This window comes from Pinus tabuliformis, chromosome 1_1 (assembly GCF_031772625.1).
Source record: "Pinus tabuliformis cultivar Carrire ecotype Pingquan chromosome 1_1, CPIR1, whole genome shotgun sequence".
Taxonomy (NCBI): domain Eukaryota; kingdom Viridiplantae; phylum Streptophyta; class Pinopsida; order Pinales; family Pinaceae; genus Pinus; species Pinus tabuliformis.
This window is the reverse complement of record NC_142297.1, coordinates 733,988,484-734,015,167: the sequence shown is the minus strand read 5'-3', so window position 1 is coordinate 734,015,167 and position 26,684 is coordinate 733,988,484. Positions and strand designations below refer to the sequence as shown.

Sequence of the window (26,684 nt, the reverse complement as noted above, 5' to 3'; positions counted from 1 at the left end):
GAAACTGAAAACCGGGGTGGGAAACAGAAAATTTTACACCTTATAATGTAGATGAGCAAACCTCCAGTGCCACAATTCGGATTGAAGTGATGTGTCGCAAGACATAGCTCCCAATGGGCTTCCTCCAACTATATAGGCTATCAACCCTGAAGCCAAGTGTAAATGCATCTTTGAGATTTTTATTCCACACACGTACCTTTCAATCGATGAGTGCTGCATTAAATCCTTTGTCCTCCATTGCCGAGATAGATACCAAGTTCTTCTTTAAATCAGGTACATAGAGTACTTCTTGTAGATGAATGGTGTTACCCTGATTCAATTGAAGAGTAATATTCCCAACTCCCTTCACAGGATAGGTGACATTGTCTCCAAGGATAATTCTAAATTTGTATCCCTTTCAATCATATTTGAAAGAGCTTCCTTATACCCGATGAAGTGCCTTGAGGCAACACTATCAATCAACCAATTTCCCAAAGTGTCCAGATGAGATGCAGTAGAAAGGGCAGATATAAGATAGAATTCTTTTTGCTTGTTATCAACAACATTAGATTCATCATACCTAGTGTTTCTTGATCTCTTGGGAGGGCGACCATTTCCTTGATGAGAAGTGGGAGCATTCATTTTTCCTTGGTTGTTGAATCTACAATTCCTTTGATTGTTGTTGCCCCTGAAATTGTTCTTGTTGTGGTTGTCATCATCATAAGGTGTATCCATTCTATTAGGACACTCCCTAGCATAGTGACCAAACTTGTTACAAATGAAGCATCTTCCCTTCCTTCCATTTTTGAAACCCAGTCTTCCTTGACATTGCTTCTTTGAACCTGCATTGTTCTTCTTTTTAGCATGAGCGGAGAATGCAATAGGATCATTCTTATTTGAAGGCATATCTAGTTCCATCATCCTTGTTTCTTCTTGAGAGCATCTAGTCAGCGATTCTTCAAAACCTGGAATCTTGTCGTTATTAAGAATAGTAGTGTTGAACACCTGCCATTCACGAAGGAGTCCTCCCAGGGCAATGAGGGTAAGCTCCCTATCAGCAATAGTTTCTCCAATCGAAAGAAGATCATTTTTTATCTCTGTAATCCTCATGAAGTAGGATTGAATATCTTCATTTCTTCCTTTCTTTATATCCTTCAGCTTGTTCTTGAGGAAAAGAATTTGATTTGCATTGCTAGATTTGAACATGCCAACCACCCTGTCATATATCTCCTTTGATGTGTTCAAATCGGAAACGTACGCAACTAAATGCTTATGAATAGAATCCCTGACCATCTTCTCGGCTTTGACTTCACCCTTCATGTATTTGGTTTTAGCAGCCGGTGCATTAGAAGGAGGTTCTGAAATCTTTCCTTGCACATAATCCATCACATCTTGCTCTTCTAATGTCAAATCAAGAGACATCTTCCATGCATGATAATCAGACTTATCATGAAGCTTATCATTAGACTCAAAATAGGATGTGGAAGCCATTGAATCTTGTCTTTGACCAATGATTGCTCTTCTCACTCTTGCTTGGGCTTTATCTTCACTTCAACTCCGATACCATTTTAATTTTAGGTAGCAATGGTATGTTCTATTCTTAGAGCAAGTTTACTTCAAATTCTTTATTAGCCCAATATCAATAAGTTCAGCAATGACATCATCATGATAGTAAAATGCTATGAAACTAGATTCATCCAAAACAGAGCACGTGTTTGAATCCCACGAATCTGACACGATTCAATGGGAATTCGAATCCTAAAATGGGACACCACGTGCCCTAACAAGACACCATTGAATCTCAGTGGTGTCATGATTTTGGGATTCGAATCCCAAACCAGAACAAGCAACATGTCTGAATCCCACGAATCTGACATGATTCGATGGGAATTTGAATCCTAAAATGGGACACCACGTTTCCTAACAGGACACCGTCGAATCCCGGTCATGTCCTGATTTTGGGATTCGAATCCCAAAAAAGTGAGGGTTTATGAGGTTTATGAGGGAGGGTTATGAGGTTTATGAGGGTTTATGAGGGAGGGTTTATGAGGTTTGTGAGGGTTTATGAGGGTTTATGAGGTTTGGGAGGATTTGTGAGGTTTGTGAGGGTTTATGCAGATATTTGAATTTTGTATGTACTATGCATGCTATAATGTTATTAACTTACTTTGTAAACAGTAAAACTAACATCTAGATGAAGATCTATGTTTGAAATCAATGAATTTGTATCATTAATGAGAATTTGCGTAAGAATTATCTAATTTTTAATATATATATATATATAACGAATCTTAAGTGTCATGTTCCGAGGGGTCAACGTGTCCGCACCCGACACTCGAATCCTTGTATCCTACGAATCCCAAATCCCCATGTCAGGTGACTTAGGTAAAATGCAGATAGAACATAAACAATAGCAGTAGAAGACAAGCCAACACAAGAGGACACAAGATATGGCACCAGCGAGAGACAAAATCCAATGTGGGAAAACCCTTGATCAATTCTTCTTATAATTTGGAAACCCTTAATCAATTCTTCTTATAATTCTTCAAAACTTCAAAAGAAAGAGAGAGTACAATTTACAATATTCACTTGCCCAATCTGATCAGTCAAAACAATAGAAACAAAAAGCCCCAACCAGAAAGTCAACGTTGGTCAACAGGGCTGAAATAAACCTTCAAAACAGCTCAATCAACCTTTGTCAACCTTGGTCAACTCGGCCTCCAACAGCAAGATAATGCAGCCCAAAACAATCTGAAAATAACCAGTCAAACAGCCTCGATTTTCGTGCCCAGAATTGCGGCCTGCCCAAACAGAAGTCTCCCTCACAAATCCACAGTCAAATAGGCTCCATGCTAGCCAACGCTAGTCAAAGTCAGCCTCCTGAAATTTCGGTCAAATTTGGTCAACGCAACAACTAGAAAAACTAGTCTTCCCTTCGCACCAGAAGCCCGTACCCAATCAAGATGAGAGAGAGAAAGATGAATGAGAGTGATGCCAAAATGAGGAGGAGGCTCCTTGTATTTATATGCATGGTTGAACACTGGAATAAGCCTAATTTGATGGCTGGCCGACCTTGACAATTTGTCCATAATCAAAATAAATTCATAACTTCATTTGTACATGTCAGAATGGCATGATCTTTAGACCAATCCTACACCTCTCAGAGAGAGGAATCCAAGAAAAATATGAGTTGCCTCGTATGAGTTGTCCAATGTGAAGTTTGACCCTAGTTGCCAAATTTAACAATTTCCCAAGAAGGAAAGCCCTTGTATGCTATAAAACTAATGTTAACAAACAAAAGATGTGAAAGGCATAATTTTGTATGTGCATGTGTATGAGAATGTAAAATTTTGCTTCCGCTGCTTTTATCTTTTATTTACCTATTAAGATTCCAACAATGTTGTTATTCAACAAATCCACAATTATAAATTTACAACAAGTGATTTGCTATGTAATAAATTGCCAGCCGTCAAGGTGAATAAAATTAACACACTCAGCAAAATAATCTCTCATGCCCCATCATCACAACAATTGGAGGTTCAAAATTGCCATCTAATTCTGGCCCTATTTCAAATTTTCAATTTTAAGATGATACTAATGTTATCAAAACCGGACCGAGCTGGTCTAAACTGACTAGTGCCACTGGTTGGAGGGCAAAATTGGTTCGGACTGGCCTCACAAACTATTCTTGGCAAATCTGGTACCTAACTAGCCATTTTCACTGAACCAATTGGTTCAATAAGGCAACATACAACACAACACGAGGGGCTTATTTTGCTTCTTTTTTTAATTTTTCTCTTACTTGGATACTGGCCCACAAAACTGGAAACTCCGGCCCCTCTCAAACTTATTTACAGTCCCTCGCCCCATCTATTTCACTCACACTATTCATTCAAGATTCTTGTATATCTTGAGTTGAGATTTTTGAGTGGGTTTTAGAGAGATATTTGCTATTTTATAGGGTTGTTCTTAGGAGGATTTTGTGCAGATTTGGAGAGCTGGTTGAAGGGCCAAGCTAGAAAAGTTTGTTGAAGAAAAGTTGCTTCAAAAAAATTGTCAAAGATTGTGGGATGACTTTTAGCTATTTTTGGAGGTGACTGAAGGGGGGTTTTCGGTAGATTTTTAGAGCAGCTTTTTGTTGTTGTTTGGAGCAACTATTGTTCTCAATTTTTGGAAGGCTTCTCCAAGTATGTCAAGGCACCTAATCATCTTCTATTTTTTTGTTAAAAATTGTTGTTTGTTTCCTTATGAATTAAAAAAATTAGGGTTTTATATGCAGATCTCTATTTAAATTTTTATTTGTATCTCTTAGAACATTCTTTTTCTCAACCTAGAAAGCTAGGGATTTTTATGCAAATTTCTATTTTATTTTTTCTTGTATCCCTGTTAATTTTTTCGCTAAAAAGTAAGATTTGTTAGGCTTTTGCATGCAGTTTTTTTTTTTGTTGTTGTTTAGGTTGTCATTGCCCCTAAAAGCAAGAATGATTCAACATAGTTACATTGCCATTGGAATTACGATGGAAAATTCAAAAACATTTGCAACTATTGTGGCAAGGTCATTAAAGGTAGGGGGATCCATAGGATTTAGGAACACATAGCTCATTGCAGAGGCCAAGTAGAACATTGTGAAAAAGTCTTTGATGACCTAAAGAATCATAAGATTGGTTTTATGGAAGCCTACCTGGCTGAAAAGAGCAAGAGCAAAAACAATAAAGTTAAAAAGGACATCGGCAAAAGTAAAAAAGACGATGCTCCTTTCATAGACCATGATCTTGAAATACATATCCCAAGTTTTGAAGATTGCTCTAGTTTCCCTATTAGACTTGGAGATGAACTTATGGCCTTAGTTCATTTACTTTGAGAACGACATGTGCAAAGAATCTTGACTATTTCTTCGTACCTCACACCACCCCTGGTGCCCAACCCGCCATTGATGCCAAACGGAAGAAAATGGAGATGGAAGTTGATTGGGAATGCATTGCTATATGGTGGTATGATGCAATAATAACTTTCAATGTTGCTAAATTTCCATATTATCAACCTCTAATTAATGTTATGGCTACATGTAATTAAGGCTTCAAAGGCCCTAATTTTCATGATATTAGGGGGTCACTTCTACAAAACGAGATCCAAAGAATAGAAGAGTACCTTATAGAGTTCAAGCACTCATGGACCAAAATAAGGTGCACATTGCACAATTATGTCTGGCGGATGGATTGATGCAAGTACCTGCACCATTTTAAATCTCTTAATTGCTTGCCCAAAAGACATCATGTTTTTTAAGTTTGTAGAAGCATCTAATCAGGTGAAGGATGCGCAATTACTATTTCGTCTTGTGAATGAAGTGGTTATGCAAATAGGGGTTGAGTACTGTGCTTAATTTTGGACTCCAAAGGCCATTTAGAGCCTGTATCTTGATGTATTTTGTTTCAAAGATGCATTACACTGGTGCTATTTTGGTATTATGCAATCTTGCTATATAAACAAAACAAAAAAATCATATTTGCAGATAAATCGCTTCAATTTATATGGATGCACACGAAAATATATGGTTTATTTTTATTAGTTTAAGTATGTTTGGTCAATCTATTTTTTTGTCTGGTTTTGTTTACCGATTCCCAGTTCGAGGGGTCTACCGATTCAATGACCGGCCTGGTTTTGATAACATTGAATTATACACTACTTCTAGGATCTCCCAATCCAAAAGAACCTGAAGCAATAAACAATGCAATCAAAATATTTAAGAGACCCATAGGCCAAATTGTCTACCATTAACAAAGATAAATCAATTTTCTTTCTTGAATGTAAGCTTGGGACTTAAAAGGCAAATCCTAACAATGTTGGGACTAAAAAGACAAATCCTAACGACGTTGAGACTTAAAAGAAGATATTATGCATACGTTTTACCTAAGATTTCCTCTATCAGATAAAAGACATACTGCAAAGAATTAAATAAATGCTTCTAATAAAATAAGGAATGAATCAGCGATGGGGCAAACAAATCACTACCGGTAGGAGGCAGAAATTTAGAATGTTATTCATTAAATCTAACATCTCGACCATGCTTGTTTATCAAAGTTCCATTGTTTTCGCACAAAAGAGAGTGATCAATGATATGGAGAGCATCTTTAAACAATTCATGTGGCAAAGGACATCCATGGAGAAAAAATGCTCCAAAATGGTTTCCAAATTTTGCTTCAAAGATGCTTCAAAACTTTCCCAAGGATGCCTTCAAGTCCTTTTCTAAGGTTTGCACGAAATCCTTCAAAGAATTCTTCCAAAGTCTGCTACACAAAGATGTAACAAGTCACCAAGTTCTATCCAAAAACACCTTCAAGTCTCCTCCAACAAATGGTCAAGAAAGCTCCAACAAGGTTTGTTCAAACTCTGCTCCAAGATCTGTTCAAAATCTGCTCCAAGAGAGGATCCAAAGTCTGTTCAAAAGGGTTCTTCAAGTCTACTTAAAACTCTGCTCTAAAACACTCCAAGTCTACTTCACAAAGATTCTTCAACTTTGATTCAAGAGACCGCATCTAGGGCTGCTTCAAAGGTCTTCAAAACTGATCCAATGTTTGTCCAAAAACTAACCCAAGGTCTCCTCAAAAAATTATCCAAAGCCTACTCCAAATAAGGTTAAAAAAACAGGTTCAAATATACCTCTTTGCTTCAGGAACCAAGCTGTGACAGGAGGCCGAAACTCTGTCTCAAATTGAGATACCAAAGGCTACAAAATGGGGCCAAAATTCTGGCCTCGGGGTCAAATTTCGCAGGCCTTAGAGTTTGTTTTTCCACAGGGCTGAAATTCACATAAAGGGGCCCAACTCTAGTCTGCTATAGGCCTAAAAGAGACCAAAATTCTGAGTTGTAGATAGGCGAAAATTCCTCCAATGCCTAGCCAAATTTAGGACTAGATATGTGCTAGAGTTAACACAAGTTATGTCCTCCATGGATAGCTCGAAAGGAAACCTCAAAATCTGATCAAAGGTGTCACTAAAAACCATAACCCAAAACCCAAAGAAACCAGAAACCAAAACCAGTGCTTCTTCACTTCACAAGGTTCATGAGATATGAACCTATCTTCCAGAAATAGATATATTTCAACTTGAAAATTTAATTTCTCTTCAATGAGGAGTTAGGAGGCATGCAAATACTTGTTGGAAAGGGCTTAAACTCCTCTTTAAGCCTATGCAATTTTCTTTTTCAACTAGACAGCCCTTTGACATCAATAACAATTAATTCTTCAACAATATGTTAGGATAACATGTGAAAGGTATAGCACAGACTATTGCCAATTAAATGTTTTTCCACCACAAAGTAGAGGGGAAGGTCAATTATGTAAACATACTTGCCCCACAAGCAATCAACTAGTACAGTTAGCAGGAGAGCCATTACCCATCTGAACACCCCATTGATATAAAGAGCATAGTATATTCGGGCTTATAGGTTATCATAGACAAATCCTCACAAACAATGTGACATATGTGGCATACAATATATTCATAGAAACAATTCCATGGAACCATGTAGGGATAGCATGGGAAAGGATACGATAGAAACGAATTTAGTATTATTACTTTTGGGCCACACAAAGGAGGAGAGTAGAAGGCAAGCAAGCAAGCATACCTACACCTTTTCAAAGAAGAATTTCGCATTTTTGTGGAAGGAGGTCTAGACCCAACATTGCAACATTCATCTGGTTATCATTGAAAAACTCAGGTTTCCAAGAGATATTGAAAAGCAAAAGAGAGTAGCTATATATCTTGTTTCAACATCCAACAACACTTGAATGGTCAAAATGAACAGCCAATTTTAGTGAAATTGCACTTTTCCATAGGCTAATTAAAGAAACCTCGAGCAAAAGGCCAAAAGGTCCATGGACCATAAATTATCTAAGTTCCATCTGCAGATGCAAAGACGACTTTTTTCATGTCATTTAACTTATGACCTATTTAAAAACTATAAGAGAATAAAAACCAAACTCAAAAATAATTAACGCACAGCTATAGGATCCAGCCCAAATTTGAGCTAAAATCAGATGAGACCCATCCAAGAATCACAGGAGCACATCCCCCAAGATACCCAAGATAACCTCGAGTGTCTTTCTCCTTTTGAACAGAATATTATCTCCCACTCCAAGAAGATTGGATTCTGTTTTGCATGAATGGACAGATTTGGGTACAAGCAGTCCAGAGTCTCCTTCGAACCCACCTGTGTCAAAGAGGTATAAATTTAAATTTGACAATGCTTCTAGGGCAAACTCATGTTAGGGTACTGGTGGTGCTATCAACAGAAATAATAAAGGCCAAATTTTATTTTCAATTATCTGAAATTCAAATGGGAAGGCGACAAATAACCAAGCAGAAAGGATTGCATGGTTAAGGGAATTAATTTTTGCAGATCCAATATTCACGGTTCAATAGTAATTGAAAGAGAGTCTGAAACTATAGTTTTTATATTGAATGAAGTAGCATCCAGTAAAGATTGCTTCCTCTGAAATAAAGTAAACTGGATCAAAGGTCTAGCAATAGAAATAGACTTCTCTACAGAAGGAGTAGAAAGATTACCACTTCATTTGCAAACCAAGCAACAGAACTATAGTCTGCTCTAGTAAGTTCTAAACTGGATAGGAAAACCAGTGCAGTAAACGAACATACCCCTCAGCTGACAAGGGTAACATTGATTGTCTGCAGCCCCATTCAGAGACTTTGACGACTTGTGGGATCAGAAATGCCCAGTGCTGCAACTGAAACGTGAGGATATTTGCCCCGAAAACCTCGTGTGCTCAATGAAAAACAAAACGGATGAGAGAAGCTGTGCATCTATTAACAAAACGATTACAAGTCTTGTCTACTATAGCTTGCATGGAGTGCCAGTTTACTGTATGGTCTAATATCTGCACTATTTATTTACTGGTAGCTTTTATGATGATAAATATAGGATCAAAGCCTGTTAGGAGATCAGAACACAAAACCAGTCTCTCACCCTCTGCTTCAAATGCTTTTGTTTGTCATGGAAGTTCTGTTTCAGGATCAAGGAAGTTCTGCAATTCTGAAGCCAGGAATTTGAAGTGTATAAAACGTAGGGAAAACACCAGACATGGACACAACCTGAACAAAATCCTGATGGATTAATGTATGTACTAGACTGGTACCAGATTGTCGTCCTGATATAGGTATAGATCTTTCTCGCTGCGCAAAAAAACGAACTAGAAGAAAAAAAACACCAAAACAAAAGTATAAGCAAATTACATCGAACGAGCTAGTCTCAACAGCCCAGCATTCCTTCATGATCAACTTCAAAGCTTTACAATGATTAGACTGTACTTACAACCAATATATTACTATAAGCAAATCTAATATTGAACTATGATATCAATTGCATAAAATACCTATCAAGATATTTCGATGTAGATGAATCAGCTGCTACCTTGAAAGAGACACTTTCGAACATGTAAGATTAGACAACCATGCACTTAAGTTGAATGATTTATGATATCATGCATAGATGCAGCCAAATAGAGAATCTTAAATAATGTTGAATTTAAACACAGTTTAAGAATTCATACCTGGAATAGGATGCCTCTATAAAGGAGTCCCAACTTCCTGTGCTTGCTTGTGCTGACACCATCCAGTTTTACTCAAATATTTCTCGTGAAAAAATGCTTACAGCCATGCTTATGATGCCTGCTATCTCAAAACAAGGAGACTTAGGTTCCTATCATGCATCCGATAGCTCTTTTTTCTGACTGCATCCTGCTCTTAATCATCCTCCTTGTTTTCTCAGAGTCGATATCAGAGAGTCCTCCTCCATACTCTCTTGTCTGCTCTTCCAATCATCAGGATCAGCAGATACACCGTCGGCTCCATCCGAAGAAACACACTGTAGCTCCTTTGACCTCCTCCGCCTACGTTTCTTCCTCCTCATCCTTCTCTGTTCCAAATAGGATTCGGCTAATCATCTTCACCTTCTTCCAGTTTGTTAACCTTCATGACCAACATTTCTACTCCCTGTAAACCCTAGATCTTTCTTTCTAACCTCTGGGTCTTCCAACCATTTTTCCAGAGCCTATGGACGATACTCCTGTCGATTTTGTAAACCCTTGTCGCTCTCAGTAACACCTGATTAAGATTCCTCTTCAACTGAACTATTCCGAACAACATCTATGTGGCCATCTTTTCTCCAAACTTTAAGCCTCTCTCCAAATTTGAATTCAGAATATATGGAAAAATTCGAAGAGAAAATGACCTCATGGATGTTGTTGGAGCAACCACTGTCACTTACGGGACGATACCACTATATCAAACACTGTGGGTTTGAAGCATTGTTCTGCTCTGCTGTAAACCCTATTGTTTTGAACGACTTCGCACCCATCAACCAGCGGGAGTTCTCTTTGGTCCGCTTTTCATAGCCTACCTCCATTGGTTCTCAGGGTTCTAAGTAGAAACAGATTCGAGCGGTAGACCAGACTGATTGGTGATACAACATTAAAACCTAGCCAAGCAAAAACAAGACTGATTGGTATCACGATATGAAACCCTACTCAAGCAAATATTATATAAAGAATGGGAAGGTAACTACCATACCATTGCCGTGGCGAATGGGAGTAGGAGGGTGAAGTCATAGGAAGAGAAGTTTCTGAGTTGATATATTTTTTCACAGAGAAAATCATCATGGATTATATTAAGAGAATATAAAGATGAAAATACATGAGAATAGGTAAAGCATAGTCAATATAATTACAAATTGTATGAGATACTATCATCGATGATCAGACAGCATATTAGCTAGAGTTGATATTTTTTCTAAGTTGATATATATATCTGTCTGGCCCGAATGTATCATTGTTGAATGTAGGTAATATATATGATTTTCAATTAGGTTTATAGTGCGGTGGGAAAATTGGTTATGAGTTAGATTTATTTTAATTATGGATTTATGAAATGTGGAAAGGGAAGAGATTTGATCTTTCGGTAATGAATTTAGGTTGGTTTAATTATATATATGATTTTCAATTAGGTTTAAAGAGCCGTGGGAAAATTGGTTATAAGTTAGATTTATTTTAATTATGGATTTATGAAATGTGGAAAGGGAAGAGATTTGATCTCTCCGCAATGAATCTAGGTTGGTTTAATTATTAGCCTTTAAATAAATCATATCAAAAAAAAATACTATAGAAAAAATAATGGATTAAGAATATTGTGGGAAAAACCATGGACTAGAAAGTTTTTATTATTATTATTATGTTATATGGAGTCAAAATGTTAAACATTACAACATCTTTACCTTTGAGGGCAATTATTTTCTCCATTAATCTCAAATTTATTCATTTAAGTGGTATGTGGAATTTTTAATGATAATATTAGTAGAAATAGTCTAGAGTTTTTAACCAGCCTATATCCATCTTAACCTCGGATTTATCAAGCGCCGAGAGCTATCAAATCTCTTGAGATGGAAACCTTTCCTCAAGTTTTGCACTATAAAAAGAGGTTTGCACCTCAAGAGATTTGATCTCTCTCGACGCTTGATAGATATAGAGTTAAGAGAGAGGGAGATGAAGAGAGAGGGGGAGATAGAGAGATAGATATGAAGAGAGAGTGTGTATATTTGAGGGTGAGATAGAGAGAGGGAATAAGAAAGAGACTCATAGATACAAATTTAGATATTATATAGTACCATATAACCAACATAGATCCATCTTAATGTCGGATTTATCAAACGCCAAGAGGAATCAAATTTCTCGAGGTGCAAACCTCTTTTTTTATATGAAACTTGAGGAAATGACTGCACCTCGAGAGATTTGATCACTCTTAGTGCTTGATAGATCCGGGGTTAAGATGGATCTATGCTAGTTATATAATACTATATAATATCTATATTTGTATTTATGTGTCTCTTTCTTATTCCCTCTCTCTATCTCACGCTCAAACATGCACACTCTCTCTCAATATCTATCTCTCTCTCCCCCCTTCTCTCTTACTCTCCCCCTCTCTTACTCTCCCCCTCTCTCTCCCCCCCTTCTCTCAATCTCTCTTGCCTTTCTCTCTCTCTTTCTCTCTTACTCTCTCTCCATCTCTCCCTTATCACTCCCCCTCTCTCTCCACCTTTCTCCCTCTGTCTTTTTTCTTCTGTCACTCTCTCTCCCCCTCCAACTCCATCTCTCTCTCCTTCTCTCTATTGAGTCCTCTCTCTCTTCATTCCTCTCTCTATCATTCTCTCCCATCTCCCTCTACCTCTCCCCCTCATCACTCTCTCTCTCTCTCTTCCCTCCCTCTCTCTCTTCCCTCCCTCACTCTTCCTCTCTCCACATCTCTCCCTTGTCCCTCCATGTCTTTCTCCTCCTCCATCTCTCTTTGTCTTTGTTCTTTCTTCCCTCTCTCACCCCCTCCAACTCCATCTCTCTCTGCCTACCTCTCTCTCCTCCTCTTTCTCAAATTTGATTCTACGATATTGCATTTAAGAAAATATCTAAAAAAAAAAAAAACTCAATTGGTTGTAAAATATTAGACCTATATTTTGGATCAATCATGTCAAAGAAAATACAATAATAAAAAACCTTAAACAATCATGCACTATTTTTCCTTTATTCTTGTTACTCAATTTGTTTGCTCTCATGGGTGGATCCATAGTTAAGATGGATCTATGTTGGTTCTTAGTAATATTATTTATATTATATATTTCACATTTTTATATATAAAAATATTCTCATTATTAATTTTATTGAAACCTTGATTTAATTTCTATGGGAATTTTTTTAGTAGTCATGAGGATAGAAGTTATCTCAAAACTAATGGTAACCTTTTTCCTTTTATAATTAATTAAAAAATGTTATAAAATTGAATTAAAATTAAATATTTATCAAATATTTTGATTGTGAAATAAGTTGTGTTTTTTGGGCATATGGTATTGGTCCATGGTATTGTAACAAAGCCTATTTGCATGTTAATAATATCCACGATAAAGTGAGGGTAAATATTCATTGTAAAGAATCTTGTCATATTGCTATAAAATATTTTGATTGTGAAATAAGTTATGGTTTTTTGGCATGTGGTATTGATAAGTCATGGTATGGTAACAAAGCCTATACACAATATAATAACAAAATCAAAATATAACAAAATGGCTTTAACTTTAAATTTTTATTATTAATTGAGTAAACATTTAAATGTTTACATGGGCTTTATATTACTTTTAACTTTTTATTTATTTCTTTTAATGTTTTTTTTAATAAATTAGCCGACATATAAATGTTAAACATTTACGCTACACATCTACCTATACTAGGTTGACATTAACATTAGTTTAAATTTTTGAGACATGTTTTTGGCAATAATCACATCAAAATTCATTTGTCGATGCGTTTCGAACCAACAAGTGTGGTTCATCGTTAGGACAAGATGAAGAATCAGATGAAGTCAACAAGTTAAATAGAGAGATCGATCACTCCAACGGCTAGAAAGAAATAGCTACTTTTGACCAAAAGAAATGGCTACATTAGTCAAGTCAAATGTAGTAGTTTCTTTTGGTCAAAAGTAGTTGTTTCTTTCTAGCTATTGGAGTGATCAATCTCTCTATTTAATTTGTTGTCTTGATCTGATTCTTCATCTTGTCCTGACAATGAACCACACTTGTTGGTTTAAAACACGTCGACAAATGAATTTTGATGTCATTATCGCCAAAAACATGTCTCAAAAACTTGGTATGGATCACAAAAGTCTTAATTCAATAGATTAAATTCGTTAAATGTTAAACATTTACGCTTCACATCTACCCCATACTGGGTTGTAGAGCGCCTCTCGATTCAATAAAGTTCTGAGTTTTTGCAAAATATTGTTTACTTTAAGTATCATATAAAATAAGGGAAGTGTTTTATAATTTTTTTAGGGATATACATTTCCCTTAAAAACAAAAAATGTAAAAGATAATATAGATAAATTTTTTGGATGAGAAATTAAATTGCAACCAAAGGTGGTCAGTAGTCACATATATGGGACTAAGGCTAAAAGATACTAGAAAGTACATAACTCCACTAAAGATAACTTAAGAAATGACCACAACGAATATTGGCTTTATTATGGATATTATCTAAGTTAAAGCTACTTTTTTATCCTCGAAGAAGACCTAAAATTTATTTAAATTAGCTAAGAAGTCATCTTCCTCGAACAAAAGGAAACATGTATAAGGAGTAGAAGTTTGTCACCTTAAGAAGCACTAGCTAGTCATTTACAGGGAAAGTGGTTTTTATCTAGACATAGATAACACCTAGTGATGGTTGCCCTCACTAGTGTTTGACACTTAGTCATGATAGATTTTGTCGCCTTCTGAAAATAAATGAAAAGTTACAATGTGTCAAATTAAGAGCACATTTAAATGTCATTTTTCTTTATGTGTTGTTTTTTATCCGAATGGAAAGTGACATCCACCAATGGTATTTACCCATGATATTGTAAGTGGCATCTACCCATGGTATTCATTCACCCATGGTATTTATCCACCCAAAGCATTATAAGTGGCATACACCCATAATATTCATTCACCCATGATATTCGTCCACCTATGGAATTTACCCATGGTATTGGAAGTGGCATCTACCCATGGTATTCATTCACCCATGGTATTTACCCACCCATGAAATTTACCCTTGTATTGTAACTAAAAAAGGCTAGAAGTAACAAGTCTCAGTTTGTAAGAGTAGATATTGTCCACCACATTGTAGCCTTTACAATTCCATTTTAATGAAAAAAAAAATTGCGATTTTGTTTAGTGTGTGTTCTCCTCTCTTTTTCTAACATTTCATTTTTTCAGATCTTGGGGGATCCCCCCAAGATCCGGATTAGTCTCATCTTTTTTTGGAATTTCAATTTTTTTAGATATTAAGGGCCTTCCCCCCCAAGATTCGGATCAGTGGTATTAGAGCAGGTTATGACTCCATGGGAATGAGGTTTTGAAGCACAATGATGGATGGAACACATAGTAACAATCTTCAACAAACTTTATGCAAGTTCCATGACCTCCATGGAGCATTTCAGAAGGTGGAAAATATCTCATTTGAAAGCATTTTTTGTTAGACCAAATGGGTTTTTTATGAAATTTGATTTCGTTTCTCAATCTGAGATATATGAGAAAATGAGACTATGAACTTCCTTAGGTACTGTGCTGCCCCAATGGAACTCCTGACCTTAGAAACATTAGTAGGCACCAACCATTTCATGATGGCCTCCATCTTGGAATGATCTATCTTTATCTCTCCTCCACTAATCACATACCCCATATACACCAACGACTACTGTGCAAACTCACACTTCTTGATATTTGCTAGCAACTGGTGCTTCTTCAATGTTTCCAGCTCTTGCGTCAAATGTGAAATATGCTCCTCCCAAGTAGCACTATATACAAGTATATCATCTAGATAGACAATAACAAATGAATCTATAAAAGGGCGCAGTATATCAGTCATTAATCTCATAAATGTGGTTGGTGCATTACATAGGCTAAATGGCGTAACTAACCACTCATATAAACCTTGTCTGGTTTTGAAGGTGGACTTCCATGTATCTTCTTCTTTGACTCGAACCTGGTGATATCCAGACTTCAAGTCCAGCTTGGTGAAATACTTCGCTTATTGCAACTGATCTAGCAAATCGTCTATCCTGGGTAGGGGGTATATGTTCTTGAGTGTGATTTTATTCAACGCCCTATAATCTATACACATCCACCAAGTTCCATCCTTCTTTGGCACAATGATGATGGGTGACCCACATGATGATGTACTTGGTCGAATGACACCCTGTTCTAGTAGTTTCTGCAACTTTTTCTTCACCTCACTTGCTTCTATAACAGACTCCCTGTACAACCCAATATTTGGCAATGGGGAGTCTGGCAATAGTTGGATACCGTGTTCCACTTCTCTCTTCGTTGGTAACCCTTTAGGCTCTCAGAACACATCCTTGTATGCATGTAACAACTCCTCCCATTGTTATTTCTATTTCTTAATACACCCATCCAGAGATGCCTTGCTTCTTGTTGACTCCTCTTCAGATTGACTTTCTCTTAAAAACAATAAAACATACTTTTTACTAAAACTAATCGATTTCTTGGCTTGGTTGGCACTTATCAGTGAAATTTTTTACTTTCCTTTGTGCGCGTTGATGATGAAAGATTTTCCATCCTTGATGAGACAATATTGGTTGGCTCTCCTCATAAATATTGCATTTCACATGTACATCTATGGACTCCCAAACACGACTCCACATACATTCCAAGGTATTTGAGACTCCCAAAGGTCTCCCACCTATTCGTGATCATGATCATGCTATTCATCTGATTCCAGGAAGTGTTCCTCCAAACATCAGGCCATACAGATATCCCTATGCCCAAAAGAGTGAAATTGAACGTATGGCTGCATAAATGCTAGAGGCTGGTATAATTCAACCTAGTCAAAGTTATTTCTTTGCTCCAGTAGTAGTGGTGCACAAGAAGGATGGATCATGGTGCATGTGTCCGGATTAAAGGGAGCTCAAAAAGCTCACTATTAAAGATAAGTTTCCCATTCCTGTCATTGATGAATTACTAGACGAATTGCATGGATCAATTTACTTCACCAAGTTAGATCTTCGTTCAGGATATCATCAAATCAGGATAAAGACTAAAGACATTCTAAAAGCAACATTTAGAACTCATGAGGGTCATTATGAATTTTTGGTCATGCATTTTGGCCTTACCAATGCACCTTCTACATTTCAAGGTTTGATGAATTCCATTTTCAAACTCTTCCTTAGAAAATTTGTGTTAGTATTTTTTGATGATATACTAATCTACAACAAGTCTTGGAAGGATCATGTTGAACAGGTTGACGGGGTGCTACAACTATTGGAGGAGAAACAATTATATGCAAAAAGATGCAAATGTTTCTTTGGAGTACAAGAGGTGGAATATATAGGTCATATTGTATCTCATGAAGGAGTTAAGGTAGACCCTAGCAAAATTAAAGACATTAAGGAATGGAAAATCCCCACATCCATAAAGCATCTGCGAGGATTTCTCGGGTTGACAGGGTATTATCGCAAGTTTGTTAAGAATTATAGGAGAATAACGGCACCTCTAATAACATTATTAAAGAAAGATGCATTTTCATGGACTCCAGAAGCAACAAAGACCTTCGAACATCTTAAAGAGGCAATGTGCCAAGCACTGGTCTTAGCTACACTAGACTTCACAAAAACCTTTATTGTGGAATGTGATGCTTTAGGAAATGGAATTGGTGTTGTTTTAATGTAAGATGAAAGACCCGTTGCTTTTGGAAGTCGTCCAATCAAGGGAAAGTTTTTACATAAAGATATTTTGGAGAAGGAAATGTTGGCAATACTACATGCACTTAAGAAATGGCGACCCTACCTAATGGGAAGACACTTCAAGGTAAAAACAAATCATGATAGCCTTAAATACTTTCTAGAACAAATATTATCCTCTAAAGAGCAACAAAAGTGGGTCACAAAGATGTTGGGTTATAACTTTGAAATCATCTACAAAAAAGGGAAGCAAAATGTGGTGGCGGATGCACTCTTAAGAAAAGATGAGGATGTGGAAGCATTGTTGTGCGCCATTTCTATTATCCAACCAGATTGGATAAATGAAGCAAGGGAGGAAAGGAAGAATGATGAAGAAGTGTGGCCACTTATTTGAAAGTTACAACAAGCTTCCTATACATCTGATACAGTTAGCTGGCAAAATGATTTGTTATGGTACAAAGATTGCTTATACCTCTATAAGGATTCCCAACTCAAGCAAAAGATTCTTATGGAATTACACACTTCTCCCTTAGGAGGGCACTCAGGGTTTTTAAAAACTTACCATAGGGTTAAGAAGGAATTTTTTTGGGATGGCCTTAAATTGGATATTCAAAATTTTGTGGCGGAATGTTTGGTTTGCCAACAAAATAAAGATGAAACAATTAAGACCTCATTCTATTACAGCCTTTGTCCGTTCCAAGCCAACGTTGGGAGGAGGTTTCAATAGATTTTATCACAGGTTTACCCAAGTCTGAGGGAAAGACTGTCATCATGGTGGTAGTTGACAGACTTACCAAGTATGCACACTTTTGTGCATTATCACATCCATTTAAAGCCAATACAGTTTCTATTGCATTTATGGAAACAATTCAAAAGCTACATGGAAACCCAAAGATTATTGTAAGTGACAGAGATCCCATTTTCACAGGAAATTTTTGGACATAATTATTTTCTTGCCTCAGTACTCAATTAGCTCATAGCTCATCTTATCATTCTCAATCTGATGGGAAAACTGAGATAGTAAATAGATGTTTGGAAGGATATCTTTGTTGCTTTGTATCTGATAAATAGACATAATGGGTGAAATGGTTGCCTCTGGCTAAATGGTGGTATAACACTTCCTTTCATACAACAACACAAATGACCCCATTTATGGCACTTTATGGATATCAGCCACCATCCATCACATCATATTTAAAAGAAAGTTCTAAGGTTCAAGCAATGGAACATCACATCGAGCATCAACAACAAGTCCTCCAACTCTTAAAGGATAACCTTGTGTTGGCGCAGAATAGAATGAAACAACAGGCAGATCAACATCGCAACAAAAGAAGTTTTGATGTAGGTGATTGGGTATTCCTACAACTACAACCATATAAACAAATGTCCCTCAAGCAAGCTAAGAAGGATAATAAATTATCACCAAAGTATTATGGTCCGTACAAGGTGTTGGAAAAAATTGGTACTATGGCATACAAATTTGAGCTTCCTGCAGCTTCTCGAGTGCACCCAGTTTTCCATGTTTCATGTTTAAAGAAGGTTATAGGCGACAAGCTCCCAGTTCAAGCAATATTGCTAGAACTTGACGAGGAAGGAAAAATTATATTGGATCCGGAAGCAGTCATAGAAATAAGAACTCGACTGCTACGAAATCGATGAATTTCAGAGTATCTCATCAAGTGGAAGAACTTATCCGCTAAAGATTCCACATGGGAGGATGAGAATTTTATACAGAAGCATCCAAAACTACTCAAGCGTTCAGGACAACACTTTTTTGAAGGAGAGGGGCATGTTAGGTCCCTATAATACTAGTGATTACCCCATTACTATTGTAGTTGTATCCCTTATTAATATTGTTGTACCCCTATTGTCCCCATATTGTTATTACTATGCCCCATAGAATCCCTCTATTGTTATTTTTGTGCCTTTATATTATTATTGTTAGGTCTGCTGGGTTATATTGTGACTCCTTAGACTCCTATATATAGAAATGAGGTTTTGTCATTTGAATAATCAAGGAATCATTCATTTGTGTAATGTAAAGGAGGTTGCCCCCTCGAAGAGGCTAAATTCTAAGGCGTTGATCTATCTTTTTTATCTTTTTGTGAGCTGGTTTCATAAAAAGGGTACAATTCTTAATATCTAAAAATGATTAGTTAGTCATTCAATGATACTCATTACTTATCATAACAGGTCAAAAGAGCATAAAGATAGAGTTCATTAGTTATACTAACACAAAGTTTTTGATCAGCTATGAAATCAAACAAAGGTCTAAGTCTTTATTGAAACCAAATATTTGCTCACATCTCTTTTAAAATTTTCATTGCTTTGATTCTGTGAGCGCAAATATTCCATTTAGTTGAATTACAAACATCGATCTGCTGCCAGCAAGCGTTCATAGCCCCGACGGGTTTATTTGCTCCTCTTTTAATTTAAAACTTTTTTTTCACTTTATAATTTATGATTAATTTTGAAATTTATCATACATAGCCAAGTGATAGAAGTGGGGTATGTAGAGAGTTGCTTTGATTGACTAAAAATGTTGATGAATAAAAACTAAGTCTATTATTACTTCCCATTTGCAATTATTACTTATGTTAGTTTTAATATTATGAAATTAATGGTCTTCTTTGTAACGATGTTAGATAAACATTTTCTTTTTGAATGAACACTATATTAATATTTGATAAGAAAGAATTTACTCCATAACTAAAAAGCTACTTGTTTTTGTTGTAAATTAAATAAGAAATCCCATTTTTAAATGCAAGACATGCTTTCGAGTTTGTTAACAAATGAAGAAGAAATTACACCAAAATCAAAGAAAAATACAAAGCAAATAAAAATGAAGTGTAAAATATTTACAAATGAGAATTAAGAAACTTAATCCAATGAATAACCTAATCGAAAATAATGTATAAAATGATTTATTAATTTAAATGACTAATTAAAATGAAAAGAAAACTTGGAAGTGAAAATACAACAAAATTACGAAATTTATTTAATGAAAGACAATCTAAAATTTAATCCATGAAAATAAAAAAATCCCAATAAAGAAAATGTGAAGACAAATATTGCAACCTATCACAACTCAAAATAGAAAGGGGAAATTCTATTATAAGGGATAAATTGAATTGAAAGTTTGGACTCTTTTCTTTATTAAATCCTTCAACTACTTTGTCTTCTTTAAATTAAGATTGAGATAGATAAAAGTTCATTCACTAATAGATTGGATGTTGAAATATTCATGACTTTTATTAAAAATGGAAAAGATACAAATGCATCTAAAATAAAAATTAAATCTATCCTACAAATAAATTTGAAACTAATTGTAAATTTATGATATCAATGTTAAAAACTTCATTAGTCTAGTTCAATCAATATTTTCTTACAATGACGCTTGCTTCATAATCATAAAAATTGATCTAACTAAACATTTCATAACTAAGTCCTTATATTTCTTAATGGATAAGGACCTAAATAGAAATATTTGATGAATGTAATCATGAGCAAGGCGGTGAAAATTTGGGGAGATGAAAAGCTAAAGTAAATTTCCCTGAAAGAATCTCGATTATGTTTTATTTTCAGCTTGATATACATTTCTTAAGAATGTCATTGTTTCACTTCATCTTTCACATTTGTAAATCACTGATATTTAATTCCTTATCAAAATACTTGGTATAATTACCTGCACATGAGAAGCATAAAGATATCAGGACATAAATAGTAATGGCTATTAGAAATCAAGGTAAGATGACTTTTTTGTACCAAATACCTCTTCAAAAAACATATATTTTCCTAAATCATTATTAGTTGTACCGTCAAATTACTTTGATCCAGGAGATATTTTATCATCATTCTTTTTACCAAAATAAACTCTATCTTCTCCTAAACAAGATAAAAATGTTTAATATTATGTATATCTTAAATAACTTCTTTTGCTAACAAAATAGTATTTTCCCCATGTTTTTCTAATACATTGGAATTCAAAATATTTGTCTAAACCAAGATTTAATTCAGAAGTAGTTAGAGAGCATGAGGAAAATCGTAGAAATTTTGAAGATGATAAGATTTAAGAAAATTTTGAAGAGATAATTAATAGAGAGGTCCATGAATGTAACTTCAAAGAATTACATCTTCACTTATTAAAATTAGAACAAAAGAAGATTAGTTTAAATGAGAATATTGATTACACGAGAAGGATTTTTCCTCAATTTCTTTACCAAATAATTGTTAAATTTGCAAAGGGGTGACATCTATTCTTGGTTCTTTATCCTCTTATTTTCACTCTAGTTTATAAATGAATGATGAGAGAGTGACATGACAATTGGTCGGAATTAAATGTCTCATCATCAACATGCATAAATTTCCAGAACTAATTTTGTTAGAGGGATTTGAACAATCAAGTAGCTCAAAATCTATGCGTAAGAGATTTCTTGATTATCAAAGAGAAATGTGACTGGAGAACTTGATTATCAAAGAGAAATGTGACTGGAGAATTAAGGTAAGAATTTCCTTGTGAATCACATCTGAATATGATATTAACTCAAAACTTTCTAATCAATCTTGTTCAAAAGAAAGAGAATTCAAATGCAAAAATGTTCCATCAAGTTGAATGAGAGAAAGCTTATTAATTAAAGAAAATCTATATAGAAATTTTTAATCAATTCATGGTTCATTTCAAAAATAATGAATGTATTATGAAGATTTAACAAAATAGCTCTAACCTTCATATTGACATAAGCTTGAAGAAATTATTTACCAAAAAAAAACTAATTTATTCCTAAGCCTATTCTACACTAGATGAAAATGAATTAGGTGAAATCATAATGTCAATGTAACCATTCAAGTAGCTTTGAGCCTGCAAACATATGTACATCAAAAATTAGTATTAGAGGAAAAAGTAAAATAATAATAGGAAAAGAAAGAATTGAACTATTTACACTTTCATGCATTATGTATAATAAAATTACATTGTCATTTACATAAAACTTTGCTTGAAAATATTCTTACAACCACAATTCAATTTTATCATGAAAATGGTTATATAATAAACATTCCTTCATCAATATTTCTTTCACCCAAAATTTAGTTGAATTGCAAAAAGCATGTTGAAGAAATATTAGAGACTTAGAAAAAACTTATGGATGAAGAATTTCGCTAATAGGAATAACTGTCTATTTCCAAATACTAAAGTCTGTGTGGAATCATGAAAATGGATTTCAAAATAAACAACGAGATGATGAAGCATAACGATCATTAGAAATTGTAATGTTGTTTCGTCATTTGAATCAATAAATTCACCTTGTCCCACTAAACTGTCAATGTTGATATAACAACAAAGTTTATTAGGAAAATGAAAGAATACAATCAAACATATACTAAAAACTAAAAACAAAAATCAAAGCAATAATAAATTTAAAATTGAATCAAACATGTGCATGAAAAGAATGTGACTATTTAAAGGGAATTTTTCATGGAAATATTCTTCTAAATAATCCTTTATTATTTTCTTATATGTATAATGGTTGGTATGAAAAAACAAGAAAAAATATATAGATGAGTCTAGATTATGTGAAAAATTATCTTGATTTAAACTTAGTGGAAAAGTCTTGTTGTGATTAACATCAAAGATCTTAGCAAAATCATCATAATCTAGCACAAAGACATGTTGTGATTGACATGACTTATCTTCTTCACAAGTCTTTGAAAATTGAAATGTTAAACAATCATCTAGTGATGGATTAGTAGAGTCAAATATTGTATATGGAATGTCATCCTTCAATATATCAGATAAATCATTATTAGTAGAATGATAACCATTAACATTATTTGATTGGTTACAATTTTCTATTTCACCAAATTGATTATTTAAATCACAAGAGTCTTCACTAATTGGAAAAGAAAATGAACCGTCAAAAAAAAATTTGGAAAATGTATTTGTTACATAAATTTCCTCCTCCCAATTAAAAGATTGAGAAATTTTAATTTGATAAGAAGAAAATATTCCATTAATGTCATTTTTCTCTTGATTAAATTATGATTCACCATAATACAAATTTGTGAGATTTAAACATATTCCTAAGAATTATAATCATTAAATAAATCAGGATATAATGAATAATGGGTGTAAGATGAAATACCTCTCGTGAGTCATTAACCTTCAAATATGATTTAGCTTTTTTTTCTCTAACAGTTAGCTGATCAATATCCATTATATGTTCTTCTAATAAATCTAAACAAGAAACATTATTTAAAATATCATTATGTTTATCATCAAAAAATTAAGGGAAAAGCATATCATTAGATATATCAAAATGAGAAGGTTCGAGATCTTTTTCTCGCGAAATATAATTGATGATAGAATTTTGTAGAAATTGATCTTGAATCTAAACAGTTAAACTGTGAGAGGGTTGTTCTATGTTATGAATATGAATTTCTGAATAAAATTCTTCTGTGACTGAGCAAAATGTATTAATTTATGGAATTAGACAACTTTCTTCCTTACTATCCAAAACCTTTTGATTACTTGAAACCTCGTTCTTGATACAATGTTGTTCATTTATTATTTCTAAATTTTTAGAATCTAAACCATTATATGAATCAGAATCAATATATGATTTAAATTTATTATAAATTATTTGTTCATGATTATCATGAAGAGAACTAAGTTGTTCAAAACATTTACTAATAGAAGGTTTGTCGTGGAAAGGAAATCCATAACAAAAATGAATTAATCTCCTAGAAAAAACTTCTAAAGATTCATAAGGCTTTATCTTAATATTATTAATTTATTCAAATAATCTATCATATAAAAATAAAAAACTAACAAAAACTCGTCTATGACCTAATCGAAAGAATGAATAGGTGGGGTTGGTAATGTTTCACACCAAATATTCGCGCGACCTTTGAAAGTAAGGGTGAAAATCCTGCACATGACACCTCGATGAAGCGTGTTACGATAAACACAATTTTGAATAAATTGATGAACATATTCATATGCAGTGATTTTTCTCTCACCATCAAATTTATTTTTCGACAAAATACTAACTATGTTTAATTGAGTGGTGCAAGATACTCGTCCAAAGATGCAATTCCAAATAGGGGTTTGGGAAAAATCCATTAAAATTAAATAACTTAATGTACAAAGCTCCATAGATCAGCGTGTCCTTATGCCCTAATTCTAGCACCAAATTGTTGACAAGTAGAAAAATTCCTCCTGCAACGAGTGAGTATTGGCCCGATCAAAGTCCCAATTAGACCTATTTGCGTTCGGTGTGGCTATATACTCTCCGAAATAAAGGCCTGGTTGCCTATATTAATTTAACTTCAAAAATATATACATAAAAACCAATTAAAAGAAAACTAATATAATCCAATCGTCCTAGATACTTACATGTAAATATAAACAACTATACAATTTGTGTATGAATGGATTTTCTTGAATAATCTTAACAGCGGGAGATGTAGAAATCAACCAAACATAGCACTTAAAGCAAAAACTACATATGTTTCAATTAGAGAAAACCCTTAGGTTGTGGGTTGAGAAACCTTGTTTGTGGTCAGGGAGATGCACCCTTTGCATATGATTGGTTTGGCCTCATTGATTAATCCCACCCGGTGTGGTGAATTCTATGTATCTTTCCTTATGATGATATTGATTATCTCTCCCTTAGGTTGTGTTGAGAGACCTATGGATTGGTCTGAGAGATTGACCTTGACCGAGAGAGAGACTTGTACTTGTGATCTCCTCCTTAGGTTGTGTGTCAAGAGACCTATGGATTAGTCGAAAAGATTGAACTTGAACGGAGAATGAAGTATGCCTCCCTAACTAAGAGGGAGTGTTGAAAAATGATTAGCTATGGTCAGCGTTTTCATTGGAAAATCATGAAGAAAAGTCCAAATTTTGACTCTTCAGGAAGTCAGCCTAAGAAGGACAAGTCGATCCCACATGTGGAACATCCAACTCCAAACACTCATATAAATAAGACCTCAATGGTAATTTGGACATCATTGCATCACACATAAATCATTCTAAATTGCAAGGTACATCCACACATGCGAAGGAGTCAAAAGCAACCTTTCTTATTTGCGTTGACCAGTATATCTTTCTTTGTTTGAATTTCGCTGACTTGGGCTATATTGGATCCATTTGACTATGATTGGGAGCAAAAGACTATAGAAGGTTTGTTGACTTGACTTGACCAAGATCTTACCTCAGTTCAAGACTATTGACCACTGGTCAAACTCTGCCATTTGGCCGAGAATTGCAAAAGGATATTTTGGCTGCAATTTGACAAAATTTTGACCTCTAGTTCAAACCTAACTTTGGCCAAAATTCGGCCCTCTATTGCAGATTATAATTTTGACCAGCGTTGACTTCCTCTCTTCGTTGACTAATTTGACTTGGTATTTTTTGATGTCAAATTTGGAATCTTGTTGGAACATTTTGATGTACTATTGATGAATAAAATTTCTCTTAGGAAAGATTGGTTGGGTTTTTCCTTGGTTGTGAGCCTAATTTTGGTGTCTCTTGTTTTATTGTTTACTGTGATCTTTACTACTATATTGATGAAATTGAATGGTTGAACTTTTTCATTTATAGCTACTTAATTATTGGAATGCTAAAAGAAGATTGATTATATCATTAGAAGTAGTTACCAATTGTGAAAAACTATAATGGTCTTGATTGCACTAGGAAAACAACATAAATATATCAATTTCTATCTAAAACCTAATCCTTATAACTAGCATTTGCACCAGATGTTGCAAAGGAAACGCCGTAAGGCATAAAGTGTGGAAGAATAACGACATGTGAATAGAAATTGTTGAAAACAAGGGTGGATGACAACGAGATATAGTTGCAATTATTAGTTGTGTATTCTGAATATGGTTTTTTTGTAAATAATAGTAGTGTCATGTAGAGATTATCCATTATCTATGGAGTAGTTGTTGTTTATGTGAACATGTTTTGATTTTTTTTTTGAGACAAAATATTGTATAAGATATGATATTTTTCTTCAGGGATGTAATTTTTCCATATGCGACCTAGTCATGGCATTGCTTTTTGATATATGGGGGAATTGAGGATTAATCATAATTTGATCTTCAGTGATGATTTTTTAAGATTCTATAGAGAAATACTATTAGATTTTAATGGAAGAGGTTAAAAAAGCAATATGACATTGTGAACAACATCATGGTTGTCATTCCATATTTGAAAATGCATCAAAACTTGTTGGAGTCAAGAATTAAAAGTTTTATGCAATTTTGTTTATGTACGTCCTGTCTTTTTTTATCATATGTTATGTTTTTCTTTATTGAATAATTGAAATATAATTGGACCAATAATTGAAATATAATTTGACTTCAATTATAAAATTTCAAACCCAATAATTAAAATATAATTAGACTTCAATTACA

General features: G+C 34.5%; 1 protein-coding gene across 17 annotated transcripts in view; it reads right to left on the bottom strand.

Annotated features, from left to right (window-relative positions):
* Positions 1 to 7,786: 7,786 nt before the first annotated feature.
* LOC149216047 (uncharacterized) overlaps positions 7,787 to 26,684 on the bottom strand; it is a 241,806-nt gene continuing 222,908 nt past the window's right edge. For 8 of the 17 annotated variants that reach the window (XM_089392677.1, XM_089392680.1, XM_089392678.1 and 5 more), the window contains one exon: positions 7,787 to 8,187. In XM_089392677.1, the coding sequence (XP_089248803.1) occupies positions 8,033 to 8,187 (155 nt within the window). In that variant the 3' untranslated portion in view covers positions 7,787 to 8,032. The other 9 variants (XR_016251075.1, XR_016251078.1, XR_016251077.1 and 6 more) reach the window with 9 other exon arrangements.